The 24,999-nt window shown below is 40.9% G+C and overlaps 1 protein-coding gene across 4 annotated transcripts in view; it reads left to right on the top strand.

The window, feature by feature from the left end:
* Nucleotides 1–1,634: 1,634 nt before the first annotated feature.
* Nucleotides 1,635–24,999, top strand: part of lmx1bb (LIM homeobox transcription factor 1, beta b) — a 52,799-nt gene continuing 29,434 nt past the window's right edge. Inside the window, exons 1-5 of one of the 4 annotated variants that reach the window (XM_076890717.1) lie at nt 1,635–1,771; nt 4,806–4,869; nt 5,606–6,410; nt 6,594–6,836; nt 7,323–7,509. In XM_076890717.1, coding sequence (XP_076746832.1) covers nt 6,698–6,836; nt 7,323–7,509 — 326 coding nt within the window. In that variant the 5' untranslated portion in view covers nt 1,635–1,771; nt 4,806–4,869; nt 5,606–6,410; nt 6,594–6,697. Of the gene's footprint in view, nt 1,772–2,395; nt 4,564–4,725; nt 4,870–5,605; nt 6,411–6,593; nt 6,837–7,322; nt 7,510–24,999 lie in introns of those variants that run through there. The other 3 variants (XM_076890715.1, XM_004544162.5, XM_076890716.1) reach the window with 3 other exon arrangements.

The following is a 24,999-nucleotide window of genomic DNA, read 5'->3' as shown; positions in this document are numbered from 1 at the left end:
TGTCTCAACAGCTTAGGCTCACATGAAGACTTTTTGGCCATCGCCTGTGTGTGAAGTTAAACAGAAAGGGAAGAGGGAGATCCCCACATCACAGAATAGAAAGATGTTGTTATTGCTGGGCTTCATAATGTTCATCTGTTGCCATCTGTGGTCCAACTTTGACCAGCCTTTTAAAATGTTTTGGAGGTAATCCGTTCGAAAATGAAAAGTAATCATTAGGCTTTCATGAAACATTTTGATATTTGTTTTTTATTATTTTGCATAACCCAGTGCAGAAGAGGCCTTATTCAATTTGCATTTTTGTAAAAGAAAAGAAGAAAAACTATGAATCTATGATGTGCAAGTGATAGTAATTATATTGATGTTGAAAGGAAACGTTTATTTTCTTCTTTACTTTGGCATCAATGCAGCCAAATTACAATAAGTTTTAAAAAAAATATATTAATTATATTTAGAAAAGAAAAAGATGATCACAGAAATTTTAATGGAAATAATTCAATAACTTTATGTAAATTCATGAATTAATTACATATAGTTATATGCTCCTATTATACTCTTAATCTTTAGAGAAGATTGCCATTTTTGCTTTGGTAATTAAATGCTCGGTGCAACATTAACTCGCAAGTGAGAGGTCCTTGACTTCTGCAAAAGTACACAGAAGGTGTGCATGCTTTTTGTTGTGTCTCGTGAACTGTGATTGAATAATACAAACAAAAACTATCAAAACAATATGTAGGATGAGGCAAAATTTGAAAAGTAATGCATAAAACACAAATAATACAATAATATGGTAATAATACAATAAGAAACATGCTTTCAGTATTTATTTATAATATATAAGTAGTAAAATAGTTTAAAAAATTATATTTATTGTTAAAACAAACAAAAAAACAGCTGGCTTTCTTTGCTGTTATAGTTATATAGTTATAGTTATAAGTTACATGTTTTTTATTCAGACTGAACTGAATAATATATTTTAGATTTGTTTTTAAAATGATGATGTTATATATATATATATATATATATATATATATATATATATATATATATATATATATATATATATATATATATATATATATATATAAATATATATATAAATTGATAGAAACAAAAGAAATGCAGAAATAATAATATAAGACATTGTAATTTTATTATTAGAAGTACGGACATTGAACTATACATTTAAATTTCTTTGTAAGAATTAAAGCAAGGACTTTTTAAACATTTTGGACGCCCATAATAAGTAAATAAATACATAAATAGAATAGAGTATACGGGTGAGAGTTCTTGTAGGACAAACATAAAGTTAAATAAATAAATAAATAAAAACTATATGTATATACTTCACTGAAAGCCAGACACAGTAATAACAAAATTAGTTAAAGCAAAATTAAAACGCTGTGCTCACTTGGTTTTACAGAAAACATTACATCACATTATCTTTTATTACTGTAGTGTATTTACAGTACATAAATAAATAATGTGTATTAACCTGTTCTTTTGCGTTCTCGTGTTAATGTACCTTTAAGAGACGATAAAACGTTGCCGTGGATGAGCAGCCACTGTTGTACTTGTTAGTTTTGTCCAGCAGGGGGTGCTGTTGTCATTGGGATAGTGTGTATTGTGGCTCTCTCTCCAGCGTCGCCTTATAGCTGTGAATTAATATGTGTCCGGACTGAGTCAGGAGACCAGGTGCATAAATCTGACTCGATCGTGGATCACTGTCATCAGATGAGCCGGTCCGTCACGAAAACCGACAGCGCTGCGTGTAAGTGCGCCTTAAAAATGACGGTGACTTATTAAAACGTTCTTAAACGATGCTTTTTGGCTAGCAGCGTACTTTTCACAAGATTTGCTTCCTATTTTAGGAAATGTAGACAAATACAGATAGTAATAATCTCAACTTTTAATTACTGTTCATAAAAATTACATCCAGTATATCATTAGAAGTGCTACAGGTATACGCGTGTGGCTAGAAAGTGGGACTATATTTTTTACATATTAGCTTAATTCGATTACAGCTTTAATTTGCTTACTGCGTCATAGCAAATGTAGCCTAAACGCAGGTAAACAGATTTCTACCGTAGTTTTTTGTTTTTTTGGGAGGGTTTTTTTAAGAAAGAAAGAAAAAAAAGTTGTATGTCAGCTTGCTGCCACACGGGCCTGTCAGGCCATTTGTCAGGAACTCAATAAATTTGTCAGTGGAGGAGGAAGAGAAAAAAAGCAGAATTCAATAAATCATAACATAAACAAATCTAGCCATGAGTTGACAGTGCTGTATTATACTTTGGCTTAATCCTCGGGGAGCTGGGATTATCCTGCACTGGGCTATCATTTTTTGGGGGTGGTGGTGATGGCGGGGCTGCCTCAATAAAATAAGAAAGGCCGTGTGGTTCAATGTGGAGTAAAAAGCGGGAAAATGTGACAGAGTGGGTAGAAAGACAGTTCAAATGACTCCTTTGTTATCCTGCATGGTAACATTTATGTAACTACACCAACGATTTGAAGAATAGTATTTAAAATAATGGCATGTAAAATACAAATAAATAACTAAATAAATATTTAAAAGCGAGGTAAATTTAGTAGTCCTATATCCCGGCTCTCACAGGCCGATGGGGCCCTGGGCTGTCTCACTGTTGTTGCAGTGGTTCACTGACTGTTCACTGTCTGAAATCACATTATAGCTGCATGAATTTTTTTAGCCCGTGAAACCAACGAAGAAGTGCAGAAAACATTCAGTATCCCAAATTAATTTACCGCTGATTGATCGGAAATTGACGCTCAAACCTTTATAATAATCCTCCCTGTTGATCCACGAGGCTCAGCCTGTCCGTTGACTTGATGGGGAGAAAAAACAACAATTTTTTTTAAGTGATCTCCCTCTGAAACTCTGTCACAGCCACAGTAATGGCCAAAAAGACAAAAGAAGAATATGACACATTTCTTCCCCAAGTTCGCTGAATCTCTCTAGGCTCAGAAACTGCCCGCTGCTGCTCAATGTGAAGGTTTTGTAGGTGTTGAAGTGCAGATCGGCAGCAACAACAAAAAAAATAAAGGAAGTGTGTGTGTGAGCGTTTTTTTTTCATTCGAGTTTAAAAAAAAGGGGGCATCGTGGAGAGCTTAGACTCATTAAAAGATCAAAGTGAGTTAACTATCAAAGTCTTCAAGCCCTGCAATTTAGGGAGCCATTATGGCTTTGGTTTGCTACCTCTGAGGATGTGAAATGCTCGTCCCAATTTCGCTGAGGTGTTTTATTTATTTTTCTAAAGAAAAAAAATCTTATCGGCGAGCTTTGTTTTAGGAATAATTAATAATATGAGCGTTTTAGTATAAATGAGCCTATAATGGTAAAGAAAAGGGGGGATTAGATGAGGTGCAGCGCAGTATTACCGGCCCACACATGCGGGGTGATATGGATTATAGTTTTACGTTTTAAAGGTGAGACTTTGCGTCGCTGCATTGATTGTAGCCTCCGGGTTTAAGCAGAGCAGGCCGGGCACTGCTGGAGTTATCCTCTGAGCTGGAAACTGAATGAATTGTGAGCGCCTCCCAAAAACACACCGCAGTGTAAATGTAATTAAAGCAGAACGATTGTCCGTATTTTTTGTGCCCATATTTCAGTTTTATTAAATTTAAAACGGTGTTTTAATTTAATGAAATTATCGTAATTATTTCGTTCCCTTTCCTGCAGTAGGCTTTCTCTTCTCTTTTTTTAATCGGCCTACACTGATTAATTATGATACATTAATTTTACTCCTGCGAGTGGGCTGTATTTATTTCCTTTCTTCCTTATGCACTTTCCTTATATATATATTTTAAATTCTGCCTTAATGAAATTGAAAAGTTTGACTTTAAAGAAGGCAAAAGTTTGCGCAAAAACCGCAGTTTTATTTTGCTTCAAAGAAGAAAAAAAACTTTCCTTCCGCGATAATTCCAGTGTGGAATCACGTTTTTGCTACTTCCCCAATTGAAATGAAAATTATTATTAAAATTATTATTTATTTATTTTAATGTTTTTACTTTCAGAATTATTAAGTGAAGCCTGAAACCAGAATTACAGCGAACTCCTGCAGGAACGTTAGCCTCTCTGAGGGCGCATTATAATGATCTCTTACCTTTCCGATGGACGTAACAGTTCTGCTTAGCTTAAAGTAAATTGCCTAACTTTAGGGACCATTGCTTTCTGTTCTGCACACCTGCTGCAACGTTTTTTTCCGCCCTGGAAGGCGAGGGAGGGCTTGTCATGTAGTGCCTCATTAAAACACCGCAGGCTGAAAGTCGGCGGATTGATTTATTGAATGAATGTTTGATGTCCTCATTCACGCGAGTGACCTGGCCGATAACTGCTAAATGAATGGAGGGAGGAGAGGTATCACATGCTTTTCTTCCTTTCCTTTTCTTTAAATGTATTGATTATATTGTATTGGTAGTCCTCCGCTCCTAATGCTGCTTAGTGGTAAGATAATCCAATATAGTGGGCGGAGGTAATTGACCCCATGTTGATAGAAGCGCTGGAAGGAAACCAAGCAAACCGGGGGTGGATGACTTCATGAGTGGCAGGTATGTCCTCATTTTAGCAAGAACACGAGTCCTCCGATGAGAAATGCAACGAATTTAAATATTTATATTAGATTTCGGTGTGCTGTAAACATTTCTGCGATGGTTAAATCCATCTAAAACTGCCACTGTTGGTGAAATCTCCTCTCTGCGCCTGTGTTTTAGTGATCGGCAGCTGTTCTCTTGTTGAACAGCAGAGGGCAACGCCAACAATCTCTTCTCTGTTTCACCAAACTGGGCTACAGGTCATCGCCTTGATGCTTCACAAAGGATGTAAGAAACAACACACAGCAGGCCTTTGGACTGAAGGTAAACACTGGCTGTGGAGATGTGATATACTGACATATGATTTTTTTTTCCTGAGAGGAAATATTGCATTAAATTATGTAAAAACAAATACCTGTTTATTTGCACAGTTTACTTAAAAATATATTGTTATTATTATTATTACGTGGAACCGTTATGACACTTTAAATAAAGTCCACAAAAAGCTATAGCTCACCCCAGTATAATATAAATATAATATTTACTATAATATAATATTTACTGTTCCCCGGCCTTCTCCATGTGTCCACTCTTTTTTTTGCCTACCCGGGGTGTGTAGCTATAGAAGTATATTACATTGTGCCACGCAGCGTGTCACGGGACACAGTGGACGATCTCATTAGCAGCCCTGTAATTTCAGGCAGGCCTCAGTGCATTAGGGTACCCCTCCGCAGATTTTTAAACATCTTGATCGCACCTTGGATTTTTTTTCTGATAATGTCTGATTTTTTTTCTATTTGTGAAATCTGAATTCATGGGTTTTTATTAATGTACCTTAAAAAGCACGTGGATTTTTTTTTTAACTGATAATTTCAAGTATTTGTAATATGGGGGTTTGTTTTGTTTTGCTGTGGGATCCTCACATTAAATAATAATATTAATAATAATAAAAGTAAAATAAAGATCAGTTCTTAAATAAGAAGGTTGTATTTATTGTCAGGAAGATCGTGTCAGTTATTATTTATTTATTTATTATTTTTCCTCTCTGACCTTCCTTAAGATGAATAGCTGTGGTTGGCAGAGGCGACCTCCGTGCCGGACAGCCCGCTGTTATCGCCACTGATCGCCAGGTGCATCAGCTGAAAGGCAACAGCAGCTTCCACTGGAGACAATACACAAAAGAGCGTGGAAACACAAGCACACACATACACACACTGCCTAAATTCATATGCATTTTTTTTCACAGTATATAACAAATGTCCACTGAGTCCACGGAGGGCATTTTATGGCATCAAAAAGGCGCATTATTTAATCCACCACACAATGTAATAATACTTCAATTGTGTTATTATCTGTATTATTATTGTTGTTGTTGTTGTTATTATTGCTATGATGGCAGGTCAGGCCTCAGTAAAATATCACTTTGGGCTGTCTGCTTTAGGTTGCCTGTCTGTGTGTTGTTATTGGACTGTGTGGAGCTCACTGTACTCTGCTCCAATAGCATCCCAATAGCAGTGAATGGAGGACTGAAAAAAAAAGTGTAGCCATGCATGCAGGAGTGGGAGGATCTACTCGCTTCAATCTCGATCTCAGACTTTTGCAGCGACAGGGGCACAACCAACCAACCGTCTCTGTTACTTCCAAAGAGTTACTGCCGGGACATCCTACACACACACACTCATACACACACGCACACACACACACACACACACACACACTATACTATCTTTGGATTTGTTCTCAACTTTTACTTCTGCGCTTTTTTCCTTGGCGAGACTGTAATCCCGTGAAGACATTTTTCCAGACTTCTCCCGTCGGCTTAGGGGCGAGAAGATAAAGCTTCCTCGGTCCTCTTATCATAACAGGTGACTGTTCAGAGTTTCCACAGTTTCTTATTAGCTTTGTCTTCCTGCACGCTTCTCTGACACATCAGGGATTTACATAGCCAGCTTTTAACTGCCTTTACCTTTTAGCCATTGCGAGCACAAAGTCGAGTTTTTCCTCCTCACAGTTTAGTTTATTTTCCCCTTTCCTCCTCCGAGCTGCAGGCTGTATCCCACACGGATCTCAGACGGCTTCCTACACAGCATTTTTCCCCCTCCGATCAGCACTGTGTGCCCGGGATTTTCGTGTCACGTCTGACCGTATTCTTATGGATATTGCAACAGGTCTGGTGTCACTGGAGCGCCTCTCCGCGGGTGAACAGTCCGAGACGTGCATCATGCTAGACGGCATTAAAATAGAAGATCACCCCCTGCGATCGGGACAAGCCACACTCGGAGTTATGCTCGGTGAGTCTTCTTTTTCTGTTGTGTAAATTACTGTGATCTGCGCGATCAAACGCTCGCTTGTGTTTGGATGTCATTATAATATTTCATTTTCTTTTCTCTGCATGCGCCCACACTGCTGTTTATTTCCTGATATCAGTTCAAAAGTATGCAAAATCGACGAAAGGTCGCACTCATGTGTGCAAATGGATATAATAACAGATCCAGATAAAGAGAAATAGCCCCTTTAAAAAATGTCTCTCTCTATATATTACTATTATTGTTGCAGTCTGGATGATGGCGTAATTCGGGCCTTATATGAAGAGTAAATAAAACCAATTACAACCCTGTTTCCTTTATAATAATATCTTAAACCTCAGCGGATTTCTTCAAACAGACTGGCAAAATCTGAAGTGATTTGGGGGCGTTTATCAGTTATCACTTATTGCAGTCCTTGATTCAGGCCTATTTCCTTTCTTTCTGACGGGAAACTCTTGTGCCTTTTCCCAGGGACTGAATGTCATCACAGATCCGTGTGTGAAGGATGCCAGCGTCCCATCTCCGACCGCTTCTTGATGAGAGTCAACGATTCCTCGTGGCATGAAGAGTGTTTGCAGTGCACCGTGTGTCAACAGCCCCTCACCAACAGCTGTTACTTCAGAGAAAGGAAACTTTACTGCAAACACGACTACCAACAGTAAGCACAGTTTCCGGGAAGGACTTTTCGCTTTCCCTCCCTCTCTGTCTCACTTTCTCTCTCTCCCTCTCTCTCTTTGTGTGCATTTATTCGCATTGTTTTGGTGATTCAGTGATTTTTTTAAAATCATTTTTTTCAAAAATGGGTACATTGGGTGGTTTCTGTTGACCTGACCCAGAGGCCTCCTGTGCGCAAAAGTGCACCTGAAACGTCATTCAGCTGTAGTATGAAATGCTATTTGAATTTTTAAAAAGATGTAACCGTGGAAATAAGGAGACTTAAACTAACCTGTTGCCATCGCTTCTTCCTCCGTTGGTTTATATTTACTTCATGTAAAATGCATATTTAAAAAAGAGAAAACGGAATTAAACCAAATGTCTTTTCGTTGTTAAGAAAAAATATATATATATATTTAATATTATAAGAGTGCTCAGACTCGCACTCGGGCTGCTCGCATTAGCGGTCATATATTATTGTCTTGTACTTGGCTTTATTATTGTCACACTGGCCCACGATATTTCCACGTTTGTCTCTTCGCAGCGGATGCATTTATAGCAAAAAGATGCGATCCCACTCAGGCCCGAGAATATGCAGGCGTGGTGCAGTCTTGATTTTTATTTTTTCCGCTTATTGTCATACATTTTCACTTTACCAGCAGCCGCATCAGAGTTTTTCAAATATGGAAAACGTAGTCTGAGACTACGGCGCTCTTACGATTTATTTTCCGATCAGCTCCTTCATTCTTTAAATCACTTTTTTTTCATTGATGTAATCAGATTTTACTAGTTAAAATAATAATATAATAATAATATCATTATTACCGTTTTAAGTTATTCCAACTCTTCTTATTCGTATTTGGTTTATTAGAAATGCGTGGCAGGCATTTAACAGTTTATTGAAAAGCAATATGCGCAAAATATTGCACAGAATTACACCAACCTGCAAAGCTGAGGTTATAATTAAAAGTTCGGCCATGTGCAAAAGCGCGATTCGAAGTGCATAGATAAAATTATATATAAATGCATGTATAAATCTGGTGTAGTCATTAAATTTTCAACTTTTCCAAATATCTAAACAATAATGATAATAATAATAATAATGATTACAATAAAAAAAATGGCTGTAAGTTAAATTGCTATACTGCGGCATTACATCAGCAGACTGAGTGCAGATTGTTCATCTGGACATTTGCTTGAGAAAATAAAACACCATAATTATTATTACAGCTAATGCTCATATATATATTTTTTAAAACAAAGGAGAATTGTATTTATTTTTTGTGCAATTAGACTAGTACAGTCTTAAAACTACAAGGAATTGTCCCATTGTTTTTTTTAATTAAAAGCTACAATAGCTTTATGTTTTAATTCAGGCATAAGACAGAAATCATTTTAAAAAATGTAAGTTAAATTGCAGGTGTTAAATTTTTCCCATGCAAACACTTAAAGCAGGACGAGCATTCACTGTGAAGCAGAATAAATTAGTGAATGGAATCAGTAAATTATAACAAACCAGCAGAGATGGCAGATATAGGGAAGCAAATAGTGAGCTTAAATAACACAAGTATTACAATAGTGAGGGTTGCTGTTTGGCCTATGAGGACCCTGGGGTGGCCTGTGTTTCTCATTGCATGAGCGCTTTTCATGCTTGTCACTAAATTTTCAGCTTTTTGTGTCCGGCCTTTTTAACAATTCTACTTCGATTACCGGGACATTATGGCTCTCTGTTAGATACCGTGCAAGCAACAAAGAGTTACATCTATTGCCATGCGTGCCATTCATCCAGCTCTGTGACAGGAGTGTAGTCGGCTGATAACAATGGAAAATTCATAGCAGTAACTAGGGGATACCAGAGTCACGGCGTCACGGCTCAGAGGTGCCTGGAAGTTGAGACAGTCCGGCAGGGAGCGAGAGGGAGAGAGAGAGGGAGAAGGGATCTCTTTCTCATGCCTGCTTCAGCGTTGTCCATTTGGAGAATTTCTGAAATGAATTCGGTGTGTGTAAAAAGAAGAGATAAAGACAGACGTGCCAAGACTGGCAGGCTCTGTCTGCCTGCCTGATAGTGTCGTTTAGTTTCTGATATGCTCTTGAGGAACCATATTTGGAATATAGCTGACCATTTCCCTCTTTTTCCCTCTCTGCCTGGTGAGCTTGTGTGGCAAAGCTGATCACTGCAGCCAAACGCAACAACCTGCTGGGTGCCGTCCTGCTCTCACACGCTATTATTCATCACGTCTTTTATTCTTCTCCCACCTCCTTTTTTGTTTGTTTGTTTGTTTGTTTTAACTCCTCCCAGGTTTGGTTTTGGTCTTTGACACCGACACCGACACAAGTATAGTCCCTGCCTTTTTTTTCTTTTTCTTTTTTTAACGTTGTTTATTCCATTTGCATTGATGGGATACTTAAAGATGTAATTGGCACCTTTTTGACTTTTATGACATCCATTTAAGATGCATTTCTCAGCCCACAAACTGCTTTGGGCTGCGAAGAGAGCTCCTAGCCATACAGAGGTCTACGTGCCTAATAACATTCCTACAGCAACTGATTCATGCCCCGTAATCAGCTCTCACTAGCTATAATAAATCAAGGAATTGGCAAGCAGTCTTTTTTCACACCTTTGGAACAGGTTTAAGTGCAGACAGGGGAAAACAATTGTGTACTGTATTATTAAAACTCCCACCAACCCAGTTCAACACAACCTGCTCCATATAGTGCAATTATATAGTAACAAGATTGGATTTTATTAGTCTTTTTCCCATATGTTGGCTTTGAGAGTGTATGCACGAGTGTGTGTAACTGACCTGTGCTCGCCATTATCTGTTTTGTTATTTCTTTTGAATGAGGAATATTTTTGATGGTATTAAGAGTCCTAAAGAGGCTGTCGCCATGTGAGGTAAAATGAAAAATCAAATGTAATGTATTTACGGTAAGAATATTTTGAGGGCAAAGAGCTGTCAGTTGGACGAGAGGTGTAGTCGTGGAGGAGCAACAAGCTCAAACGAGACACGCGGTATGTGAAAGGTAGTGTGGAATCGGGCCAATCCGACCGAGTTTGTTGTGCCCTGGTGTTCGGAGGTCAATTATACATCATTAGAAAGAGAGAGATCTTTTCCCCAAGGGGGGGGGGGCTTTTCTTCTAGCCGAGCAGATGCTTTGAAAGCAGCCGTGTAATAAGGCTTATCATTTGAACCCAAGTGTTGGACAACACCCCTGTAATGGACTGTCTTGTTAGAAACTGCCATAGGCTCCATCTACAAAACATAACATTAACTAACTATATTATACACCACGCCGCCTACTTTTGGGTGCCGCTGATGCATAAAAAACCTCTCATTTCATAGTGGATTTTTTTTTCCTCATGCTCTATAAACTTTTATTGTCTAGCAACATGTTATTTTAAAATGTTCCATTTGTAAGCCATCCAAATACATCAGCCTGCAGATTTCTTTTTTTTAAATCTTTTACCTCACGTGCTGGAGGCTAAATTTAATTCAGGTCACGGTAGTATGAGCAGTAGAAAAACACAGCGGTGATGAAGCCATAAAAGAAGAGCTCCCAAAACTGGTCTTACCTCCCATGTATTCCAGGACGATCCCCCGGTGTGCTGAGAGGTGCTTTTTAGAACAGTTTGGAGCGCCCTCCTGTGAAATTGTTGTTTTTTAATTAGCCGTGCTTGGGACGCAGCAGCGGCAGCAGTGTGTGTGTGTGCCGGATAGATGCTGACGGCTGGGTTTCTGTGTTAGCTCACCCATTTTGTGTGCGTGTGTGTGTTTTACACTCACAAGGACACTCCCGTGTGGCCTGGCACTTGTGAACACTCACTATATGGATAGCAAACATTTAAAAAATAAAGAAATAAAAATAATTTTTTGTGCTGCCAGCGCAGCTGGGTAGTTTTGCAGTTAAAGACTGTCCTTGTGTATTTTAAAGTGCTTCACAGGCAGCTCTGCAGGCAGATGCGAGTGTGTATTACTGTTTTTTGTGTGTGGAAGGCTTCCTTAACTTTCTATTCCTTAATTCTGCCTAAAAAGGATAAAAATGTGTCTTTAGCTGCTGCTCTTGGGTAAATAAGAGAGGACCTCTACGGAGAGACAATTCTAATGTTAGAAACACAAAACTGGATAATATTGCTTCAGCTTGCTGGGATTTTTTAGTGCTCGGCAAGGAGCTAGCTGAAGCTGGCCCGTTCCTCTGCAAGGAAGTATTGGGTTTTATGTCAACATGGCTCGGCCTGTCCCAGCAGCATACTAGGATGCATCATCTGTCATCTCATGGTTTACTAACTGTGCACCCCACCCCGCCCCCGAAACACATTTAGACCATTAAAAAGACCTGTTAAAGTGTGTTTATTTGCATCACTACCAGCATCTGTGGGTTTTTTCTTCTTCTTTTGTTGTCCTTTCTAGTTCCCATAAAGTGTGATATTTAATTTTTCCGTGAGCTCTACATGTTAAAAAACAAAGGTGTTGTACGTTTTTAAGTTACATCCATAAAGAGTTCACTGGCTTTGTCTGCCAGTGGCTTTCTGACATTATCAGTAAATATCAAGTTCAAGTATTTTGTTATCAAATCGAGTGATGTCATTGATCTTCCTGTTTCTAAAGGCATTTCCCCCCAGTGTTTTAGTCCTCCCTGGGTGCAGGGGATGAGTAGTGTGTGTGTATGAGTGTGTGTGTGTGTAGCAACAGTTGGAGCACAAAGCACTTTGCAGGACGCTATGGGAAGCCACAGAGGCTCAGCCACGGTAATGCCCATCACCACTTTAGAGGCCAGACTGGTGGCAAGGGATGTGGAAAGAGGTCTCTGTGGCTTTGTGTGGGGGGGCTGTTGTGCAGGGGAGGAGAAGGATCTGCAGAGGGATCTGCCTGGTGTGCTCACATTACACTGGATGATAGCAGAGGGGTGCAGAGGAACTCAGGCGTGCAATTTGTTGGTAGCCACAATTTAACCTCATCTCCTAAAGCCAGCAGTTAGGCAGCCAGTGGGACATGTCAGTCAGTCGGGAATGCTAATCAGCGACGGTCGAGAGAAAGCCCTCGACTCGGCGATGCAGGGATTTTCATTACCGGTTCCAAGTCCTCGGGCCTTCAGGTTTATTTTCACAACGTGACAACTCTTCATAACAAAAAGTACGACAACCACAAACCATTAAATGCAATTTACAAATTAGATTTTGGCTAAATCAGTGAAATACTGTAATGGCCTCCTTAAAGTAGCCAGCCGAAAAAATACACACGCTCAGCAAATGTTTTCAATTTTGATTTCCCAGATTACATGTTTAAATCAGGACAGCAAGCATTTTCAGTAGCCGGATTTTTGCAGCTACTATAATGACTTATTTTTAAAGGACGCATCGTTTTCCACGTGCCACTGAGAGGGTGACAGTTCCTAATTATTAGCAACACTTCTGATTACATTTCAGATCTTTTCATCTTTTGTCTGGTTTTATAGCCTGGAAATAGGCCACACTTGTTCCTTCAGGCTGGCAGGTCGAACGGGCATGAGAAATTGAGACATGGCCTCTGCTGCTGGCTCGTGATATTGCCGCTGGCCCCAACTGTGTATATGTGATCCCACTCTGGAATGTTTTTCCAACACGTAGGCTTTTCACAGATACACTAGAGAGGACTGGCATCATAGTGGCAAGTGCTGCATTCAGACTGTTGTGTGCCCAAGGCTTACTCTCACACTCACGTCACACATTCTAGCTCTACATGGGAATGGGCAGAGCAGTGTGTTTGTCTACATACACCCCACGTTTTTTTGTTTTTTTTTGTGAGGGTGTGGGCGCATGTGCATGGGCACTTGCTTCCTCTCTCTCAGCCCCTTTCTGTCTTTTGTCTTTAATCTAAGCAAGATCCACTGCCTCTCATTCACACTGCGTTGTAAAAGACACATTTCAGCACCTCGTCATGTTATGTTGGTCCTTTGAATTACAGCAGTGTAGATTTATTTATTTATTTTTATTTATTTATTTGCACAGATGCATCATAACACATTTCATTGTCTTCTTTTTAACCCTTTTAATCTTCATCAAATGAGATTAGCCCCCAAATACCGGTATTCCTGCCCAAAGTGACTGACAGAGATTTGCACTTTTATCATTAAGTGTGACACTAAGCTGGTCGGAGCTTTGTTTTGAATGGAGGGCCTGACGGAAACGGGGGCTCCTAATCCTTTTATTTGTGTCAGGCCTAGAAAAAGGGAAGAATGGGGCCGGGGTGGGATTGGGCTACAGAATGCCGTGGCCCTTAGTCCCCTCAAGACCCGAGCTACACAGCCAAGTGAGCATGAGAGTCATCTTATGTGGTCTGTGCACTCGAGTAGACACACACTCACACACAGGGGCACGCATTTTTGCATCTGCAGGACAGCATGTTTCAAAGTTTGCACCAGCATCTGCGCACAGTACAAACCACACGCGGGATTTTCTCCTACCTATGCACACAATCAGAGATAGATACACACAGACACGTACCTGCGTGTGTACCTATCTCTGTGAATCTGAGCAGATACACACACGGAGCGTGTACCTGCTCAGATTCACAGCAAGCATGAGTCCTGCCTACAAGTGCATAAATTCCAGTAGCAGGAGGTTCAGTCTAGGATGAGATTAATAAAGTTTGCCAGTTCCCTGGTCGAGGTCCAGTGCAAGGCTTTTGTCTGCAGCTCACATCGGGTTGTGGGGCTTCGGCTCCTTTTGTGTGTGCACCCTTGTGGTAATCCATCTCCAGCAGGAGTCCCCTGGGGCACTTTATTTACTCATTCAACTGTTTGGAAGTCTGTTAGACTGCAGATCAGATGCAGTGAGACCAATGTGATTACTTTAACCAGCACTTGCAGATTCCTGCCCAGCATCTTCTCTCACCCTGAACTGGTTTTGCTCTGCAGGTGGGAGGGAAGGTCCACACTGGCTCATCCTCCCCTGTCTGTCCTGTTTACCGGCATGGTTTTAGGGCCTGTCCAATATCGTCTGTTATGAAAATCCTGCATTAGATATTGAACCTCCTGTGCCCACACACCGTACAGCTGATAAATCCTTTATTATCTTTGTGTATCTGACTTTGCTTTTCCTTTTTTTCTCTCCCTTGCATCTCAAAAATACAACCTTTAAAAACTGATGGCTTCCTGAATTTTTTTTTGCTCTCTCAGTACGTCGTAATTCAGCACCCATAGCAAGTGTGGTGTCACAGTGTAAAAACTAACATCTATGTTTTATTGCAAACAGTGAAATGGATTTGGTTATCCATCCATCAACATAAACCCAGAGCTATGTATTTGGGGCTAACCCCCATGTTAAACCACTGCAGGCTGTCAGGGCTCTCTGAATTTACTCCTCGTGTCTTCCCCTTGGCGTGGCTGGGGAATATGGTTGCGATCAGCTGCCAGCACCGGGATCTAGAGCGAGAGCTCCCTAAACTTGCTGTTTAGAACCGGCCGCTGATTGGTGATGGCTGTCTTGGCAAGAAAAATAACTCCGTATGAAAACAGTGCAGATTGGATTTCTATGCGTCTGACTCACTCCCGTCCTCTCTGACTGGCCCCCCCACGGCAAGCCAGCATGATTTGTGCATGAGGTCCCGTGACCTATAGAAGCTTCAAAAAGCAGCGAGGGGAAATATTTGGATGATCCTGATGGGGGAGTGGAGACACGGGAGGGAGGCAGAGATGATGGGGGGGCTTGGTAAGAGCAGGGTTAAGCGATGTAAGGCAAGGCAGATGTGGAGAATCTGCAGTGCAGCCGTTATGAAAAGGGAGTGTGTGTGTGTGTGTGTGTGTGTGTGTGTGTGTGTGTGTGTGGGGGGGGGGGGGGGGGATGATTCTGGGCTCTTAGCACCCATTAAGATCTCCACTGTCCTTTAGGAGAGAGCCAGTGTGTTCTGCTTAAAAAACGTGTCAAACAGGGAGGTAAAAGTGCACAGTGGGTTGGAAAGGGCTGAATAGACGAGGCGTTTTATGATCAGGTACCGTGCCGTGATACTGATCGTTTGTAACCCCCCACCCCCCCGCTGTACACCCCCGATCCCTTCTCTTCTCCCTTTACCTTTCCTCTGCTGGTTGGATATTAATATTTCCCAGAAAGTTGCTACAATACATCTTCCTGGGAATTTCCATGTCTCCAAAGCGCTGAAAAATGATCCGGTGTCTATGAAAGAGATGGATAAGGGGATACAACATTTTTTTTTAAAAAATAAGATAGTTGTCTTTGTCTTTTTTTTTTGCACGTGTGATTTTCTAGTTGTGTCTGAATGGAAATTTCTATATTGCCACCTCGATAAGAAAAATGCGTTGCTGCAGGTGAAGGCCGAGTTGTTTGCTCGATTCATCTAAATTTTCCTCCTCTGGCGCGCGGTATTGTTTGATTCCACCTCTTGGCCTCATAGCACATTATTTATGCGCAGAATTTGCCTCTGGGGGCAGCTCGCTGGAAACCCCGTTGAACAGAAATAGCTGTAGTAGGCTGAGGCTCAAACCCAAACTCAGCAGTTAAAAAAGCAAATCTGTGCTCCAAGGCCGCCCCAATCAGTCTTTGGCCTCTGTGCTTGTCGCTGCCTCCTCCTGAGAGTAGGTGGGTTGACTGACCACCCCCCCCCAGGGTTTCTGTCTGCCTTAACGCTGGCCCTGCAGGCCCAGCATCACAGGGGGAGCGCTGTCCCAGCCCCCAGGCCAGATTTGTGATCTGAAACCAGAGCTCCATCGTTGTGTTGTGATCCCAGCTGGAGAGACAGCGCCGGGTCTGAGTTGGAGCCCTCTCGCAGTGTGCAGCCGGGGTCACTGGTGGCCTCTCGGCCTTCAGCACTCATCAATCCACCGTGCTTCTGCAAAGCACCAAGCGAGACTGAAATATTTATTGACCCCTCGTCTTTCAGTTATTCTAAGTTTCTGTCTCACAACAAATACTGCAGAAAAGAATTATTGATGAGGTCATGTAACTAATTGCATCTAGCTTAAGACAGACTGTGAATAGTAGATGAATGCTGCAAATGACTTGTAGCATCAGTAGCATCACACTGTTAAAATTCCTTCCTTTATGTCCATGTAACCGTAGCTGCTTTCACTCAAAGTCTTTATTATGGGAAGAAACCAGAAAAATTACGACTTAAGAAAAATGCCACTTTGAGTGTTTGTGGTGTGAAATGTTTATCTCATTGTATCTGATGGGTTCCAGCTCTATAGTGCATTTAGTGATGTTTCTTTGTATTCCTGTTTGAAAGTGCTTGCATGTGTGTAGCTGTACGTGCGCATCCCATGCCTGAGTCTGTCTGTCAGCCAATCACCAGACATGCTGTTGGCAGGCGATCCACTCTTTGGATTCTCCTTTTTGGTCGTGCAGCTCTGGAGGTGCAAAAAGTGGTGCATGCCACCCAAACCACCAGCTACTTACGCCCCCCCCCCAATTCTCTATCATCAGCCGAGCAGCCCTCTCTCTGCTCTCCAAGCTCTCCTTTTCCTGGGCCCCAGAATCTGGGCTGTGGCCTGTGGATGAGTGCTACATCCTGGCTGTCAGCACAGGGGTTAGCTGGGGATTGGCCTGTGGTGGAAGTGCAGTATCAGGCCCTGTCTGTCAGCTCCTCGTTCGACTTCCTCCCGCCCCTCGGCACAGGCCGCCGTCAGTGGCACAAACATACGTTGAGCTGTGACTGACTCGGATCTCAGGCTTGAAAATGAAAGCATCACCCTCAGAATAGGCATATTCATAGCCCTGCCAATGAAAAAGGGGCTGTTTAAGTGCTCGGGTGTTGTGTTTTTAAACAGACCACGAAAAGCTTTGACAGATGGTTTACCATTTCACCCAGGATTTGATTTCAGGTACTTTCAACCGTTTCTCTCCGACTTCCGAAGAATGACCGCTCACCCACGGCATGCATGCGAATACAGATGCAACTTCAATGCAACCATTTTCTTCCCTTTTGTCAGACTGATTTAAGAAAAAAATAAGTTCGCGCTGGATTTTTGTGTAAGTCCTGCGAGTTTTGTGCGTGGACTCTTAACTTCACTCTGTCTTTGCATCCCATTATCTCATACGCACACAGGTACGTGCATGCTTCCACACACATGGACACACATCTGTAGCACACATGGTCGCAGATGGGCCTACACATGTCAGAGGATTTGCGACTATAATCAGATTAATTGGTCCATCTCTCCTTGGAAACATCACATATACACTTTGAGGCCTCTGGTAGCTTTCAGCTGGATGCTGCTTACACTAACCAGAAGCCAGGCAGCATGCACAAGGTTAGAGAGGTCACAGCACACTCTCTGGCATCAACATCGCTTTATGGCTTACATGTTAGAAAAATTATTATGGCACTTACAGCCTTGTTCTGTCTGACAGAGAAGGAATTTCTATCTAATACTCTTGAGGGTTCCAGACTTTCTTTACTCTCTTTTAGTTAAATTTGACTCGGAGAAACCTTTTTTTTTTTTAACAACATAAACATCAAGGTTTGTGTTGCTTGGCAGAACCTTCAACCTCCACAAAGACAGTGGCAAAACATGTTTGGCCATTGGAACGAATACTATAAGTGCATTAACCATAATCCTTATTAACATTCGCCAAGCTGCATGCAGTTTCACCTCCTCAGTACACTGTGTATGTTTTTCTTGTTTCCCACAAGTATGTCTATGTGAGGGTCTATCTACACACAGCCATTCATGATTTTATTATAGGTTTTAGCTTCACCACAATTTATACATTGGAATAAGTAGTTCTCACTGTGTCTCTTTCTCCATTTCAAATTTCGCCATCTCCTCGGAACTACATAGACTTGTGCTCACGTGTATTTTAGTCGTCATTATTGTGTCTGTGGGCAACTTGGGTCATCTTTCCTGGCAAAAAAATACTGTCATGTCATTGTGCTGTAGGGTGGTGATGTCCATCCAGTGATTAAAAAGATCCACATACTGAATCATCAATACTTAATAGAGGTTTGATGTTAACACAAACACAAAAAAACATATCTTAAGTACGGTGGCCTCAATGTGCAAAACTGACCACAGGATACCATTTTAGAATAAGAATTTGTTTTCCTAACAAAAGATATTTGCAAAACTACACAATGTTTGCATTGCAAGGCTGTTTCACTAAACAAAAACAAAAAAAACAATAAAATTTCGGCATGCCAAAAGGCTTCATCTTTTTTATTTTCTACTTCCTTGCGTTTTCCAAAATGCCAACATTTCTAGATTAACATGTGAGAAAGCTGATTTCATTTCTGTTGTTTTTTAGCTTAAAAATATCAAAATATGTCATTTGTTTGAATCATTGCAGTCTGATGATAATGCAAATGGATACAAATTCACTTGTAGCACTTTTGTAACTGATTAACTTTCACCTGTATCATTGGAAGAGGGCGGGGCAAATTTCCCTGCCTGGATTGGTCGAGTTGAACCACCTCCAGGCATGCATCCTTGTTAGACAGAGATGTGGGGCACAGTATATGCATCAGAAACAGTTTGTTAAACTACATATTATCAGGTATATAATTTTGTCAGATATTCCAGACAGCAAAGTTAAGACAACAAACACTGGGAATACTGGAAATTCCAGCTGTTCTAGATTGCGTCATTGGTGTTTTTGTGCTCAGCTGGGATTCTCAGTCTGTCTTTGGCAGATTTTTCCTGTGCCGAGTCACATATTTTTAAATAAAACAATGATTTTTAGTTTGATGATATTTATTTTTCTTTTTATTTATTTATTTTTATCTGTGTTTTTGTTGTGTTTTGCATCTAAGGGCTGCTGTAGGACAAATGACTAGAATCAGTGATGATGACTGGCACAAATTTCTCAAAGGTATGAATAAATCATTTTAAAGTTAGCTAAAGGTAACCATAAAATTGGTTGGAAAGCTAATGCTAATGGATGCAAAGTCGTAATAGGGAGCTAAAATGGAAAAACGGTTAAAATACTTGGTAAAAGCAGTAATTAAATTGCTGAAATGACCACATATCCAGTTTAAAGGTAATTCAAACGAACATATTTAGAATGGGGCAGGTTCATCTTGAAGTTCATCTAACAGGCTGTGTGAGTAGAACAGAAAACCAGTCATAACTGCTGCTTTTGTAGTAGAAACAGTGTTTATGCACATGCACGCTGACTTCCAGCCAAAAGTCAGAATCGTGCATGAATTTTCTTTCGTGTTATTTATATTATCCAGCCTTAAATATCAGCGGGATGAGGTTAACCAAATCACAAACACAAAGACGGTGTTAGGTAAGCCGTCAGTCACGAACAGAGTAAATTAACCTTCACATACTTCCCCGCAATTGTCCAAATTCTGCCCGTCTGCTCTGCTTTATGTGGTAAACCTAGCTCTGCTGGCACTTAAAATGAGCGAAGCAACCCATAAAAAAAGTATTTTGCAAATTCTGTTTCGCCCGGCTCTGTTTTTTTCACACATTCTGGCATTAATAAGTTCTGACACACCCTAAACAATCACCCTCTCAAAGAGTACATCTAGCGGGGAGCGGTGGTTTGGTGTCCAGGGGAAGCCTGTGGTTCTGGAGCCAGAGAAGGAGTCGTGCCCTGCCGTCCCACAGAGATGACAGGAAGATAAGAAAGAGAGGTGGCCTCTCCACACAAAAACATCCCACCAGGAACTAACCTAACCTGGGGCAGAGATGGAGGGCTTCAGGACTCATGTCAAAATCTATCCATACTGCAAGAAAAGTTGCAGGAAAAAAAAACAAAACATTCACTTCTTTGGCAAAATCAGGATTCCTTGAAGAATGTTGACTCAGACTGTTAGTCATCCAGAAGAATCTGAATTTCCTCTAAGAGCTTCTTGCGGTATCAAAATATCTATTCTACAACAGCATGCCTCTGTATGTCACAACTTTGGCTTTGCGGTATGACTTCCCTTAACCAACAGCCACAGAACTAAAGAGGGGAGAAAAAACTAAGCACAAGCGACAGACTCTTGGCAGACACGGGCCCTGCAGTTATAACTTAGAAAACTGCTTATAGTTTGCAATATTTGAGAAGGTGAAGTGAAGAGGTAGCCGTTTCTCCTAGACGATGCGTAATGAGGGAACCGTAGGGAAGGAGAAGCAGTGAGCGGTTTCTGGAAGCGGCACTAACACAGGGATCAGGAGCATTAAAAGAGATTTACACTCTCAGCTCTTAAACAGTTTTCTTTTGCTCAATGGTTTCTCTTTCACAGATATTTCAAGGAAGTAATAAACTGCACTGACAAGCATTCGAGTGTCTTTGAAACATCCCTCATGGGCAACAGAGCTCTATCACTTCCATCACAGTGACTTGGCTCTGCGTTGTTGTTTCTGTAGCAGTCAGCTTGTTTCTGTCTGTTAACAGCATTTGGCCTCTCTCGGATATTATGATCAGCTTGTTGTTGTTTATATCGAAGAAATGTTGCGACAACCAAGTATGATACCTCAAGCGCCGTGCTTTCCCCCCCCGAGGGTAACCCGGTTCAACATTTATCTCATTGTGAGTGGTGCTTTTTTGCCGTGTGGTTTCAGCCTACAGACTGTTTGTCTTGACAGTTAAATTCTTTTGAAGCTGACTGCATGGTCCAGAATGAGGCCCTGCACAGTGTAAGATGTCATACTCCCACTGTGCTGACCAACATGCTCTGTGGGCCTTGATGTGCCCATAACATTTAATGGTACTTTGGCAAATGCTAATGGAAACTCTTACGTTGCAGAGTAATCACATTTCCCTTCACTCTGGTTGTGCTTTTTTTTTTTTTACCATAATTATTTGTTTGCATCTTCGATATAGTTTGAACTCATGGTGGAGAGAGAAAAGTGGGGAAAAATATGAATTATCTGCTAATTATTAAGAATAAAGGTGGGGATGAATAAACTTGCAGCAGGTACGTAGAGCCGCTGTCTTAATGTCGCTCTGGCTTTGATGCTGGGAGCCAGCGAGGCACTGTGAGGGAGGAAGAGCGGGGAAGGTCATGCCGTGGCACGTACATGTCTCAGTGTGGGATGAGGAAACATCTCGACCTCGCACAGGTTCAAGAAGAAAGAGCCTGCTTTTGATTAGTTACTCTGATCTACAGCGATAAACAATTCCTGTGGTCTCCTGCGCACAGAGACATCACTGGCAACAATTGCGTATTCACGGGTGGTTTGTGTTTTTGCATGTATGCTCAGACATGCAGGGTTCAAATGTGTGTGCTTTTGTGTTTAAAATGACCCCCCACGCCCACCCTTGCTTCAACAACGAAAAAATCTGTATCTTACCAAAAATGGCATATAATTTGGTTTTCCTAGTCAGATATGGAAATGGAGTAATGGGATGTTCTGATGGTCTAGAACAGGGATGTCAAAGTCATTGTACAACCCACTGTGATCTTAAGTGGGCAGGGCGAGTGAAATTCCCTTCACTATCAGTGTAAAGTTTGATTACACATTTAATCCCTGGGCTAACACAAAAAGAAGAAGTGCAATTTCAACAACTGTCTTTCATTTATTTTAATGCATGATAAGAAATGCTGCTTTGGGTTTAAAATGTAACAAAAAAGTAAGAAATGTGTAAAATTACAGAAAAGTTTTGTCTGTCCCGTAATTATAAAATGGAATTTTTTTGACAGTATTTTTTTTTTACTGTGAACCCACAGTAAAAGTCATAAAGTTCTATAGTATATAGTAAAAAAACCTAGAAGCCTTCTGTTATTTAATTATATATTACTCACTGATATTGCTGTAGTATGAATGGGAGCTTTTTAACAATAGGAAAAGCTGTAAAATGTATAAAAACACAGTTAAAATTGAAAAGTCTTCAGATATTTCAAAGCCGTCCAGTGGGCCAGATTGGAGTATTTGATGGGCAAATTTTGGCCCCCAGGCCGTATGTTTGACACCCCTGATCTAGAAGGGCATGGGAGCTGTGATTTGCAATCCAGAGGTTTTGTGGTTATTTTGCTAAGTGTATAGATAGTCACATGTTTACATAGTGGGGTAGATTTAAAAAAACAAAACAGAACAAAAACATGCAAGATGTCGTTTAACGCCAGATCTACAGTCCACAAGAATCCAAAGCTATCAGCAGAAACCAGAAGGTTTCAAACATTTCACTAAGAGAGTCTGTTGTCCTCTTTGCCCTTGCTGGTAACTGTCAAGTTTATCTGTTGCTGTACTTCCGCGAAGAGGCCTGGCATCGAGCCTCAGCGTGATAAAAACGTCTTCAGGAGGTAAGTGTTTATGGTGAGGATCCATAAGGTTAGCAGGATCAAAGCTTCGCTGTAAGAACATTAAGCGAAGAAACAAGAATAATAAACAAAACAGTCGGTTAGTCATCCAATCAGATTTATGATATGCAGAAACCATGTCAGTGAGAGGCAGATTTCTATTAGTCTCTTCTTTATTGCTGAGAAAAAAAAACACACAACAAAAACAGGCCGCTCGAGTAAATTGTAGAACAATTGCACCGTGGAGGAGAGGAAAGCATTTGAGATTTCACACCACAAATATACATAAGATCCTTTTTTGGCCATTTATATTGCTCTTGGGTTATTTTCTTTCTCTTTGCCAGGGATTGAAATGAGACACTGATTGGATGAAAACTGTGTTTGACTTTTTCAATCTCTATGAATTTCTGAGTATGCTGGGAGGGAAATGCTCACCAGCCCTCTGCCTGTCTTACGAGGAAGAGTATTTTAGCGTCAGACAAGAACCTTGTGTGTGACTCAGCGCAGGCTCCGGCTCTTTCTTTCATCGACGGGGAATGGCTGATTGGGTTGACTGTTGTAGCTGGATTTCTTCCCCTTGAATCCCCCACCTCGGTGCACGCTTTAGTGCCAGATTATACTTAGGGTAAAGTAAAAGTAAATAAATATCACTTTTTTTTTAGACCTATAGGGAGTTAAATGACAGGGTGTTTTTCTTTTTATGCTTTTTTTTTTTTTTTTTTTACTTGCTCACATTCAAACTGGGTTTTGGAGTTTAGCTGTGTTGCGAGGACTTGCTGCAGTGGCCACGGACACGTCTTTATTTGTGTTCCCTTTGGTAGCTTCTGCCTCACTGAAACCTGTCAGACTCTCGAAGGAATGGGAGTGGTGTACCACTCGGGCCTGCCATTCTGGTCCTGCCGAGTCATTTGCTTGCGGCTAAAGCTTTAAGTGGGAATTATTACAGGGAAGATAAGTATGGAGATAAGCCGGTCCTTGCCTGCAAGATGTATGAGGTGTCTGGACATGGCGAGAGGTGCACCTGACCTGGAAATGAATGGTGCGAAGGTGCAAGTGCAGCACATGAACCTCTTTTTTCACTCAGTCCCTGTTTTGTATGTACATACCCCCAGATCATGACACAGGCACTAGGAGGTGCAGGCAGTTATATTTTGAGGGGATTATGAGACTTTATGTGGTGTTTAGGTTAAAATAATAAAGCTATAGGGAATGTATAATTATTATTAATGTGGAAAAGAAGGAGAAGGGGGTTTAAGCTTCAGAGTCATCATTTTTTTTATTGTTAATATTTTATTAGGATCCTCCCTTTGACTGAGAATAAAACTGCAGTCCTCTCCCTGCAATATCTCCTGTTAATATCAGTACAGCTTGATTCATAAGAGCAGGTTATGAATCAAGCTGAATCAAGAATCAAGAATATTAACTTCAGGAAACAAAGCATAGTAAGTTTGATATGATAGCATTTACCTGACTATAAATAGACTAATGTTTTGGTCAGTACTGAGTTTAATTTAGGGGACACTGGAATAAGATGTGCAGCAAGTAAAAAAAAAAACATTTACATTTCCAGTCCTGGGTGGAACTCACGTCTAAAAATGTATTTTCGCTAAACTCTGAACAAATCACACTCTCACAATTGTAGGTTTCACTCCTCTGCTCGCTCTCTTTTTTCAGAAAAAAAGTGATTAGGTTGCAGCTTTGCAGAGGTGTGTGTGTGTGGGAGAAACATTCCTCCTGCTTGGTATGATAATTCACAGCTCCGGGGTCTCTACCAGCCTTTGTGTTTTCTTTTTTTTTTCTCCCCCCAAGTTTCTATCTAGCGTTGCCTTCCCTCCGTCAGGTGAACCCGCGGCCTCTCACGATTTTTATTTATTAGACGACCCCTCACATGTAAAAAATGACAACGCTGACATGTTACAGTCGGCCGGCGCTTTCACGCATCGAGGAGAGGGCTTTGTTAAACACCCCAGCAAATTTGAGCTTTAAATTTGATGACACTTTACATGCCAGAGGAGCTCGCTCATTGGACAGCTGCCAAGACACTAAAGAGAATCCAGGCCAGATGATTATGATCAAAGCAAAGTACTCAGAGGATGATTTTATATTTACCTATCTCTATCACTTTTTTTTCTTTACAAATCCCTTCAATCCGTGGTGAAACTTGTTGTGTGCAGCACTTCACTACTTGGATCATTTTCTCTTACTCATCTGCCAATATTGCCTTTTTTCTTCTTCTCCGTCTTCATCTTCTCTAAATCTCTTTGCTAAGAATCATTGTCAGGTAGCCAGCTGATGTCCAGAAGTGATCACCTGCTGTTATGATTGAA

Source organism: Maylandia zebra, linkage group LG12 (assembly GCF_041146795.1).
Source record: "Maylandia zebra isolate NMK-2024a linkage group LG12, Mzebra_GT3a, whole genome shotgun sequence".
In the NCBI taxonomy this organism is placed as follows: domain Eukaryota; kingdom Metazoa; phylum Chordata; class Actinopteri; order Cichliformes; family Cichlidae; genus Maylandia; species Maylandia zebra.
Note: the sequence above shows the minus strand (reverse complement) of the source record. Positions and strands in the feature narration are given on the sequence as shown.